A 12,251-nucleotide genomic window follows, 5' to 3' on the forward strand; every position below is an offset into this window, starting at 1 on the left:
CTACACACACACACACACACACACACACACACACACACACACACACACACACACACACACACACACACACACACACACACACACACACACACACACACACACACACACACACACACACACACACACAAGTAGATCAGATGCCTGAATGTACAGTTACATTGAAATATTTTAAAACACCATAAAGCATTGCATAATCATGTGACTACATGGCAGATTAAAGATAAAAGAGTGGTACTGTAGCTAAACTGTCACAGTAATTATTAAGTATTAGTATGCAGCAGCATTATGGAAATGGACTGTCACTAATAAGGTTGAAGCATTGGTTAAGGCCCAATTCCAATCTGACCCCTCACGGACTCACTGACTTAGAGGCGCGTTCACGGGAAGTCCGTGAGTGTGTGAGGGCTGTTCCATTGTCAGATCATCAAGTCAGTGAGTCAGTGAATGAGCCCTTACTGCCCCCTTACCGTAAGTCAGCACCAATGCTGACTTTGGGTAAGCAAATTACCCACAGTTCATAGCGTTGTGAAGTCAAACACATGGGATGCCGTCGGAACGCGAGTGTAAAAAAAAAAAAAGAAAATAAATTAACACACCTAGACAGAGAGAGCTCCGCCGGTCTCTTTATTGTTAATGGACAGGAGCAACAACAAAAAACAGAAAGAAAAAAAAAGAAGAAGAAGTTTACTGTCAGTATTAACGTGTGCAGTTTGTGATTATTGATGATGATTTGATCAGATCTGATCCAGGAACATTTTGTTTTGAGTCCGTCCCCCTCACGCATATTTGTGCGTGTTGAAAGTACGGTAAATTATCGGTCCAAGAACGGAGTCAACAACATTTTGTTGTCAAGGTAACGTGTCGTGAGAGTGGTTAAGTGCTGTTCCATTCATGTTTACAGCATCTGGACCCTCACAGACTCTCACACTCACTTAGAGCTGACGTCACTTAAGTCAGTGAGGGTTCAGGGCTTGAGTTTTTATGGGGCGGATTGGAATTGGGCCTAAGTGTTTCGGTTGGTGCTCACCCTCCTGTAGTCTTCCATCAGCAGCAGCCGCCCCGCCGGGGAAAATGGTCTTCACATAGATCCCCATGGGTCCATACATGCTGTCCCTCCCACCCACAATACTGAAGCCCAGACCCTGACAACAGCAGCACAGACAATAACATTAACACCGACACAATAATGACTAAAGGACCATTCTGACACTGAAGATGTGATGTATGTAAATATGATGAGCTGGGGAATATCTCAAATTTAAAACCTTCCATGCATTGTGGGAAATATTGGGAATGTATGGAATTAACTGGAAAGTTTGTGTAAGTTAAACAAACTGTATCATATTCAAACATAAATATAAACATGTTGTTTTGTCATAAGCAGACATCCATGCAAAAAAGAAAAAGAATAAGAAAACATATTGCCCCCCCTCCCCACCACAAAAAAGCAGAAAAAAAAGAGTCCTATTCAAAATGATAAAGAACAAGTGTGCTTCCTTGCATTAAATCTGGTTGTTTTTGCCAAAATTATGCTACAATGCATTTGCCCCAACTATTATAAAAGAAACAACGTTTTGGAGAAAAGAATCTCTCCTGAGAACCGAAACGTTGTTTCTTTTATAATAAAGTTTTTTGCAAGTGATTGGATAGTGTGTGTGAGACCCTTTTTTCTAATCTAATCTAATCTAATCTAATCTAATCTAATCTAATCTAATCTTTTCCTTGTTGACTCCAATCCCATGCGCCAACGCACCTGTTTTTTTAAAAGATTTTTTAGGTGTGCATCAGCCTCTACACCAAGTTTCCAACTTTGAAAATTCTCGGAATTTTGCAACCCTTGAGTTAAAGTCTAGAAATGCTCTTTAAAACCACATACAAGTATATTGTTGGTAGCATAGTTGAGTTTATGAACTACTAAGGAATGAAGACGTGCAGGGGCTGAAGTGTCTCAGTGAGGCTGCAGCAGTGTGTGATTCCCACCTTGCCTTGGCCCTTCATCAGCACAATGTTACAGATAATGAAGGCTGGAACGCTGCTGAAGGAGTGCAGCAGCTGGGCGGAGCTCAGAGAACGGGAGGGACGGTGCACAGGCTGGAGAGGAGCAGCACCAGACACACACATCATCACAACAGCACACACACACACAAGACTAACCAGTGTCTGGTAAGATTTTGCAGATTTAGTTTTCCTTTAACAAAACACTATCCTGGCAGATCATGTGCTTCCACCCTGGATAACTTTAGACTTTGAAACCACAACCATTCCTGTAAGATGTGAGATCTCTACCTCATAGTCACAATTATTCACAATCTCTATAATCATCAATCACAATCTCTAACTTTTCCACATTAACATGTCTAAAAACAAGAACTCTGTGATTTGAATCATCAGATGTGGTTGAATCTGATCTGTTCAGACTGTCAGATAAATCAAATACCTGAGCGGTGGTGTGAGGAAATTCCAGCTGCTGGGACAGAGACTTCCTGTTTCCATATAAACCGCCGTTCCCATGGGGATGTCTGGTGTACAGCTCTGGGGTCTTCATGATGATGCTCTCCAAATCCCCAATCCAGTACGGCTGAACACCTATATATAGACCATTATGAAGAGGAATATGAGATTATGAGGGGGAAACAAGTGCAGTTAGCTTCTGTGATATACTGTACATGTGATGTACAGAGTGACCAGTAAATAGACAGCTACAATATGTATTGTAATGTGATAGCCTGAGCTACATGTACGAGAACTGGTTTCATTTGATGAAGGTGAAGTTTCACCTGATCTCACACCCTACATGATGTCATGATGCAAGATGCCTGTTGTCATTATCATGTTACAGGTCTGCCTATATTTTATCCAGATTACTGCCCTGTTTATTTTTTTCCAGTGTTGCCTTATCTACCTCAATCATTACACTTTTAAAGGTTATAAACAAGAATTTCAATGTAAAATATTTTTTTTATTTTCTTATCTTTATTAAAAGGCCCTAGAAAAAGTATTGGAAATGCCCAATCCAGTGATCGTTGGGTCAATACCCGACTACGCCTCACTTTCTTGTCTCTCTCTGCTATCCTGTTAATTGGGGCGATGGTGGCTCAGGAGGTAGTGGGTCGTCCAATAACCAGAGGGTTGGGTTTGAATCCCGCTCCATCTCAATCACTGTCGTAGTGTCCTTGGGCAAGACACCTGATCCACCTTGCCTCGTGTGAATATGTATGAATGCTTGGTGGTGGTCGGAGGGGCTTGGCCACAGCTGTGGCTACAGGAATGTGGTATGAATGAATAATGACTTGTAACGAGCTTTGGGTAGGAGAGACCAGGGATGGTTGTAACAGCATCACTTTGACCAATGAGGGATAACATTAGAGTTATGTGATCAATACCCTCCCTGACCCTGCATGTGAATTTGCATGGCTGTGTGAAGAAGTGTGTAGGGTTTACAGCATTCTTTTTAGGTAAGAAATTAACATTTTGGACCAAGCCTACATTTTGACTAGTATCAATGCCATTGAAGTTTGAATTAGGTAACTTGTATAAGATGAAAGAGCAGGTTCTTAGGTAAAATGTGAGTCATTGATGTTCATTTCAAACCACCATGCTGGTCAAACAGTGGCTGACAGGGGTGGGGATGATTATAACACCTTTTACCTTTGTTGTTTTATTAAGTGTCACTATCTTTCCTGGAATTTTACATGGACTATGAGCTACTTCTGACCTCCTGCTGAAGGTTTCCATTCATACGTGTTCACCATTCATTATTTGTATATCAGTATTGGTATATTCTTCATTTAACCATCAGTGATGGATTTTGTTCATACTGAACCAAAGGAAGATGCTTTAGTGTTGGAACATACACAATAAACTTACATAGATGCATATTTTTTTGGTTTGGTCTCAGTGTTTAATTTTTAACCTCGCTGTTAAAATTTACCCCAGGTTGTGTTACAACTTAGTGAGGGAAAAGTACTCTGTTCCATTCAGGACAGAAACATTTGGGAACCATAAACACTCTACAAGTTATGGGAGCTGAGACAAAAGGTGTTACAACTACCCCTGGTCTCCCATATCATGAAAAAGCACTATATAAATCCAAGCTCTTATTATAATTATTTATAATTAATTCAAAGGAAAAAATGCCCAATAAATATCTTAAAAAAAAAACCCTGAGACAAATAGATCAGAAGACACTGGCTGTGTGGACATGAGGCTGCTGGACTGTTAGAACCTCCATTAAGGTTTCAAAGTCTTTACTGGTTCGGTCAGAGTGGTTTTTATGGAACGGTCTGAGCAGGACTCAGTCTGACCAAAGGAGCCAACACTCCTCTGGCTCTACAGTAGCAGACAACATTGTTAACACTAACCTGCTGTTACCAGTATTATGAATTCACTCTGGAAACGTCGCTCCGGACTGTTAGCTAGGTTTTCCACAATAAGCAGTGTGGCGTCTCTTTGCAAAAAGGATAATTTTGCTCCCTAAACATATTAGAAAGCATTTTCCACTCTGTCTCCTGCTATCTGTCGTCGCTACAGACTGCTCCTGTCTGTGCTCTTCTCTATCCACACTTGACCAGTGTAAAGCATCTGAATGTAAAATCTAGTATAAAGTATAGAAGGTAGATTGAGCTGTTGGGTGGAAACTGTTTCATACGTACTGGTTGAATTGGACCGTGTCCTGTTACTGGCTGTTTGTCCAGGTGGGTTCTGCTCAGTCTTCTCTGTTTCCCAGCACTTCTCCTCATTCACCTCTGGGATGGGTAACTACACGCACACACACACACATTTACAGCCCCCAGCAGAAAACTGTAGTGTGATTATAGAAAAAAATATCATCCTAGCTGTAAATGTAGCAGTGTGCCGTGTTTGGCAAATGAAGAGTTTACCTTAAGGTGGTTGTTGTTGGCTATAAGCTCCTCATCTGTGTATCCAGGCAGCGACGTAGGATCAGATGGGAAAATGAGAAGCGGGTGCTGTGGGCTCTTAGTCACACCGTGTGGATGTGAATGGAGAGAATCCTCACACGTGGAAACGTCCTAAAAAACACACATCACAACAGCCAAGAGAAACGTCTCAGTTGTGGGCTCAACGTGTGACACACAAGATCAAGGTAGAGTTCACATCAGCTTTATTAGATGTCTCTGAAGTAAATGTGTTAGAGTGTTAGTAGATTTACACAACGCATTAAAATATCGTAGTATAGTTACTTTTTTTTTTTGTACACTTGGTCCCAAGGGAGGGTATACGGCAGTGTTTTTCAACCTTGGGGTCCGGACCCCACGTGGGGTCACCTGGAATTCAAATGGGGTCGCCTGAAATGTCTAGTAATTGATAAAGAAATTACTGATGAAAATATTCTTTTAACTAATTCTTATTCTTTTTAAAATTATGATTAAAAACACCACACACAATCTTAAACAACTGTATGCTATGCTTTCACTTAGAAATCGAGTTCAAATAAAATGCAGCATATAAAAATATCTGAGCTGACGCACGACTGATGGGCGCGATCACATGGGTTGCCAGAAATTTGTGATGTCAAAATGGGGTCACAAGTCTCATAAAGTTTGGGAACCACTGGTATACGGGGAGGGTAATAGTACAGGATTATGTTAACCTGAATTGATATGTTTGTATATGTATGTAAGCAAGCTTATTTTTAAATGCCGAAAATAAAATTATGAAAAACAAACCAAAAAAACACATACTATAATACAGAATTATGTGGAGGTTTGTTCCTGCTCCACTGTGACTCGTCTGTGATATCAGTCTGTGCCCTGCAGTAACCCCAGCTCTCCCTTCTCCAGTCATCTGACTCCTCCACTCCTGTAAGTCTCCTGCTTCACAATGTGCCTGTTAGCTTTCTGGAATATACTGATCCACAGCACTGCAGGTTATTTATTCATTTTACACTGTGCTATTTTTGGCCTTCATCCTTTTCCTGCTCTCTTTTTGCTTCCATCCTTCAGCGAGGAACCTTGGTGTTATTTTAGACAGTGACTTTAGGTTTGATAAGCAGATATCCTCTATCATCAAAATGAGCTTCTTCCAGCTAAGGCTGTTGGCAAAAGCAAAGGCATATCTCCCAAGAAACTTTTTTGAGAGAGTAATTCATCACATTTAGACTATTGTAATTCTTTGTGTGTTGGCCTCGATCAGACAGCGCTGAGCCGTGCTGACTGGAAAGAAAAGGCCTGAGCACATTGATCCTGTCCTTGCATCTTTACACTGGCTGCCTGCTCATTTTAGGATTCACTTTAAAGTTTTATTAATTGTTTAAAAATGTGTAAATGGTTTGGCTCCACCTTACTTATCAGAGCTTGTACAGTTTTTTACTTTCTTTTTTACTTTCTCTTTTATTCTAAATTTGTTTTAAATTGAGTTTATTCCTTGTATTGTTTTTTATTTATATAGTGTCTATGATTAACTTTATTGTATTTTTACAACTGTACAGCACTTTGGTCGGCTGAAGTTGTTTTAAATGTGCTTTATAAATAAACTGTGACTTGACTTGACACTGCCCTCACCCCTCCCCTAAACCCCTACCTGAACTGACCACTTGAGAAAATCAGTTCATCCTTCAGCCCAAGTAAAATGTGGTAAAATTCCTCCTTCAAATACCTCCAGCTCTGGCCGTCAAGTGGCACAGAGGCATAAAAAAACTGGGAAATTTCACTTTTTCACAATATGACCCTGAAAGCCCCATGTATCTAAGGAAACATTGACTGCACTTCCTTTGTATTGTTGTGAAATAGTCTTTGGAGCCACGTGAAAGGAGGCGGTTCATCTTTGAAGGGAGACATTATGAAAAAAAAAAAAATCAGATAGAGACGGCGCTGAAAACAGAATCAGCTGCGCTCCGGTCGTCACATGTCAGACATTCTTTCATTCCTTCATTCTGCCGTTCAGGTTTCCATTGCCTCTTTAAATAACGGCCCACAAGGCCTTGGCAGGATGATGAGGTGTTACACAGCGAACACAACGCTGAGCCACAGCACACATGGCTGCTCGGGGGAAATGAAAACACACGGGCCGGTTTCACCTCTAACACCTCAGCTTTGAAATGACATGCATGCATACAACATGTATCGCTCACTTTAGACATGTGACCAAAGCTTTAACTCAATCTCTTTTCTTGCAATGACAGTTTCCATTTTTAAGATTTTTCTAATGAAGGAAATTACATAAGATTTCTGTGACTTTCCATGACCAGCTGCACAGATCCCCAAACTGCTCTTTGTTCCAGCTTTGTCAATGATGTCAGTCCCAAATTCCTCATGTGTCCCTGTCTGGAATATATCTTTTCTAGACTCTGTGTTTTTCCTGAAATTCTGGGAGCGCTGTGAAGCTAACAGATTATATAAATGTTATTCAGCTGTCTCTTACATTCCTCTTTTTTGTTGATCAAATTCTAACTCTTTTTTTTTTACCACCTCTGATGGACTGTATAGACTGAGCCTTGTGTCTGAGCGTGTGGGAGAGTGTGTGTGTGTTTGTGTGAGTGTGTGGGCAGACTGGGAATCTGACTGTAGCATGAGAAAATGCCATGCCCACACAGACACAGTGAGTGTGGAGAGGGGAATGATCTTCACTCCACTGTCACCGTCTGTCCCTGGACGCTCCGTCCAGACAGTCAGGACCATTTATCTAGGAAGCAACTAGGAAGCACACCTGAGATACTGAAACTGATTCATGTCTTTTCTGTAATGAAGATATTTTCAAGTAATCTTCCTATTACTCAAAGAAATACCTGGACCCATGATCATAAAGCAGAGTTCTCCTCTCACACTAAGAGTTTGTAACAAACAGTTTTCTCCTGCATTCTTTTCACAGAGATGCTCTTCCTGAGGAAAAGTAAGAACTCCTGAGCTAACCCTTAGCAAAAAGTAGTTTATTAAAGTGTACTACAAGTATACTCATTTTATACTAAAACTGAGGCAGTATACTTGGAAGTGTACTTTTGTAAACTTAAAATGACCTTTAAAGTATACTTTTATAAACTAAAATGTGGACTAGAAGTATATACTTGAGTATATAGATGAGTGTACTTTTATAAACTTTTATAAACTTAAAATGTTCCAATTTAGTCTGAAGAAATATTAAATTAGTATACTTTCTAGTATGCTACAAGTACATGGTCTATAGTATACTTGCTATAGTTATACTTATACTCAAGCATATTTAATAAAATGAACTTCAAGTATACTACTTTTTGCTAAGGGAAGAGTGTTTAGTTTTCATGGGTGAGCTTACAGGAACCACATAGACTGAAATTAATTGATTCATTGATTGATTAATTGATAATTGATTGAGCATCTATGCTGGCGTCCTGCAGTAATACTCGAACACTGAGAAAGAGTTCAAAAACCAATTCAAATGAAATAATAAAGGACTGGGCGCCAAAATGCAGCTGTAGCATCTGTAGGACAATGTTAGAGGTTCAGAACTTACATTCAATTAATTTGATTCAATGAGAAAAACTACAACTGCACAGGCAACATTGAACACAACCTGTCATCTTGTGATGGTGCACACATGTTCCCTCTCTGGCACTGATAACATCTGCTGAAACCATGAAGCTGCTGTGTTTCTCTGTAGCTGCTGAACAACTAAAGGAAACAGTCTGGCCTGTCCTGTGGTTCTGGGTCCACACAGACGGAGTGTTTGCTGAATAGATGGAGCTACAGGTGGCTGAGAGTTTCTACCTAGATCACAGAGTTAGGAGCTGTTTCAGCTTTATGACGCTTTGTGAACACAGGCCCTGGTCAGCAGCGATTGTTAACTATTGAACTCATCTTGAAAACATCAACAATGCAGAAATACTGTGTTTTAGTATTTTTAGAAAGTGTTCATAAATAGAGGAAGAAAAATGCAACACCACATTTCATGTCTTATCAGCCATTACCTCACTATAGGCTTTCATATGAACATTCCTCACTCCCTCCCCCTCCATCCATGCGCTGCCATTTAGACACTGTCCGTTAAAGGGTGCCAGCTTGTCTGGGCTGGGGAAGCTGCAGCTTCTGAAAAGAAAACACAAAGAAAGAGCTCAAAACCAACAAGTTACAAAAGTCCTCAAGCACAAAAGAGCATGTGACTGACAGACTGACTGACTGACTGACTGACTGTGTTACACTGTAGCAAGTTTCATTAGTTCAATAGAATATGAGGTCTTTCAGTATTAAAGTTCAGTCCTGACACTGTTTTCTATTTGTTCTATTTCTTTAATCTATTGTCTCTTATAGTTATAAAGACACAACCAAGGAACCCTATGTCAGACATATAGTTACATGGTAAATGGAGTGCACTTATATAGCACTTTTATAGTCTAAGAGAGCACTCAAAGTGCTTTACAATAACTCATTACATTCACCCATAATACACCACACCCATACACACTCCTATACACTGATGGAACAGCAACAGGGGGTTCAGTATCTGGCCCAGCATGTAGACTGGAGACTGGAGAGTTGCTCAATGTGTATTTGTGAAGGAACATGAGCCTTCCAGTTATATCAATTGATATCTGTCATATACAGTGTTTAATCAAATCCAAAAGAACCACGAGCTGTTTCCTGGTGCCATCGACCTCTCACCATCTTCCAAATCAAAAGGAAAATCCTGAGTGATTGAAGTAATATGAGTCACACACTATATGAAGACTTGGACTCTTTCCAGGATTCATTTAGACAAATCCTTTACCTGCTCCGGGTTGTCTGTCCCTGCCATACAGACTGGTTCCAGTATAATTCACTATTTATCCAGAGTGTTTTGAAATATGAACCATTTGTGTGAAATTCTGTCATAATTACTTTGTGAGGTGCTTGAGCTTGAACTTTCACCACTAAAATCTAAAAGTTTCTCCATGAGTCCCCGAACAAGGTAAGGTAAGGTCTTTTTTTATTTTTTTAACCAACGTTGAAGAAATCCGGAGGTGTTACACTCACAGAACCAAAAACCAAGCTCTGTGTTGTCTGTGTGGCCAGTTTGACTACATGATGTTCTATGTGTTTACAGCAGCATCAACATCACGAAATCACAATGCATTTCCACCTGATGTAAACATGTAATCTGTACATGTTTACATCAGGTGGAAATGCATTGTGCTTACCACCCTGTTTGTAAAATGAATTGTTATACGCTCTCATTTAGTGCAACAAGCCAGAAGAGAATTTTAGTATGTGCACATTCCTGAGAAATAAAGCACTTAAAGAGTGGTGCTATGTTCTTTTATACAACAGTTAGTTCCGACCGGTCCCAACCGAGCAATTTGATTGGACAAGAGACGTTCCATGAGTGCTGATATACATGCTGCGTTCAAGACAACTCGGAAGTCGGAAAAAAACGAGCTCCGAGTTGTAAAAAATGAATTGAACGGCGTCGAACTCGGAAATTACAGGTCGGGAACTCGGGTATCATATCAGAGCCCCGACTTTCCGACTTGACGTCACGACAACATCAAAACATGGCAGCCCTCGTCTTAAACAGTTAGAATTTAGACATTTTTATTTATTTGTTGAGGTTTTAATGCATATTTTTGTGTATTATTGCAGTAGCCTATATGAAATACGTTTATATTAAGGTGTGATTGTTGTATGGTGTGAAATTGCGGTCCTCGTTTGTGACGGAAATAACGTTAACTGTTATCAAGGCTGTAACATTATATGTGCACTCATCTGCGGCGGCTCCTCTCCTCCAAAATAAACATCATTTACTGCTGCATTTATTTTTCGTATTCAGCTATGAGCCACAATATGCCAAACTTCCTTCAGGTATCCATGTTTTTTTTCTCCCGAGTTCCTGCAGCGTGAACGCAATGATGTCGGAAGTCGGAAATTTCCAAGTTGGGAATCCCGACCTCCGAGTTGAACGCACCAACAGTATAACATCACTGCGACTTTTTACAGGCAAAATCACTCCGCTGTTCAGCTGGACAGGAGCTAAGTCAGAGCTACGCTCCCCATACAGGAGCTGCTCCATCTCTCTGCTGCTGCTACAGTTAGAAACGGACCTAAACATTAAAACCCGGACCTGACCTGGTCCGTCTAATTGGAGATAAATCTCTACTAAACCCGGCTGGAAAAAAATCGCCGCGGGGGCAACTACGTTTTGACGGCGATGTGTTTTGATAATAGCGTTAGCTGTTGTTAGCCACGTAGCTCAGCTACTTAGCTTCAACTGTGTTTATATCGGTTTATATTGATTACATAGCAGATAAACAAATGTAATACGGTGTCGATAACGTCTCTGTATGTCTCCATGCTGGTCCTGTTGCTCCAGTGCTGATCAGACATGGGCTCAGAACCAGAACCAGCACTGGAAGCAGCTGGGTGGAAAAGCTTGTAGCTAGTAGCAAGCTAGTATGAAATGTTTATGTGTTGCCTGGCAACAGCCTTGTCTCCCTTCCAGTTGCGGAACTATTTCTGTTGGCGGAGCCAAATAAATGATTGAATAAACAAACAAATCATAATCTTTTGTAGTTTATTACTGTTCTAAAATGCGCTCGTAGCACTGTTGTATAAAAGCAATATCACACTCGAGATGTGATATTGTTTATCTGCGGCACTGCACACCCGTGCTGATATACAGTACAACAGCACTCCCTCTCGTGTGATATTGCTTAATTATACAACAAGTAGTTCCGACCAAGCAATCTGATTGGTCAATAAGACATTTAGAACGTGCTCAAATCAGCATTACAGCACGGCTGACTTATCACTGAAAATATCACTTCGCCATGTCATGTTGTTTACACATCTCCATGGCAACATGGACTTTTCCCCCTTTTATTTTGAAAAACGTCATTTATTACTCGTGAAAATAAATCACAAACTACATTGATCTCCTGTAGGTTGTTCCTGACAGCTGCCAAAGTCACATTTATAGAACAATTATGTTATTTTATTTTTTGTTAATATATTGTAAACTTCCCCGTTACAGCCGAGAGGATTGTCTCCCTCCCATGTGTGTAACGTTACAAAGTCGGAGAGACACGAGTTGTGATCGCGGTGAATATGTTTTTTAAAATATGGCCTGGAGCTGAATATTTTCATTGGATAAAACGGAGGTGATTACCTGTATGTTTCTCTCTCTCCCTCTCTCTTGCTTGCGCCTTTTGGGCTTTTAAATAATCTGGAGTAATCGTTTGGCTTTCTCTATCAGCTGTGTCGGCGACACGGCGCTATAACTTCATTTACATGCAGAGTTTGCGGTTGTAGAAGCTATCTGTGAAAGGAAAAAAACAGCATCTTTGTTAT

The 12,251-nt window shown here is 40.4% G+C and overlaps 1 protein-coding gene across 8 annotated transcripts in view; it reads right to left on the reverse strand.

Moving 5' to 3' along the window:
* The window catches only part of il16 (interleukin 16), a 64,532-nt gene that overhangs the window by 34,063 nt on the left and 18,218 nt on the right, over positions 1–12,251 (reverse strand). For 5 of the 8 annotated variants that reach the window (XM_085772484.1, XM_085772467.1, XM_085772473.1 and 2 more), the window contains 6 exons: positions 8,900–9,017; positions 4,881–5,030; positions 4,653–4,758; positions 2,438–2,589; positions 1,981–2,091; positions 1,028–1,142 (listed from right to left, as the gene is read on the reverse strand). In XM_085772484.1, the coding sequence (XP_085628610.1) occupies positions 1,028–1,142; positions 1,981–2,091; positions 2,438–2,589; positions 4,653–4,758; positions 4,881–5,030; positions 8,900–9,017 (752 nt within the window). The remainder of the gene's footprint in view (positions 1–1,027; positions 1,143–1,980; positions 2,092–2,437; positions 2,590–4,652; positions 4,759–4,880; positions 5,031–8,899; positions 9,018–12,251) is intronic. The other 3 variants (XM_085772477.1, XM_085772487.1, XM_085772461.1) reach the window with 1 other exon arrangement.

The sequence above is a fragment of the Trachurus japonicus genome, chromosome 3 (genome assembly GCF_045865225.1).
Source record: "Trachurus japonicus isolate A0001 chromosome 3, Traja_1.0".
Classification (NCBI taxonomy): Eukaryota; Metazoa; Chordata; class Actinopteri; order Carangiformes; family Carangidae; genus Trachurus; species Trachurus japonicus.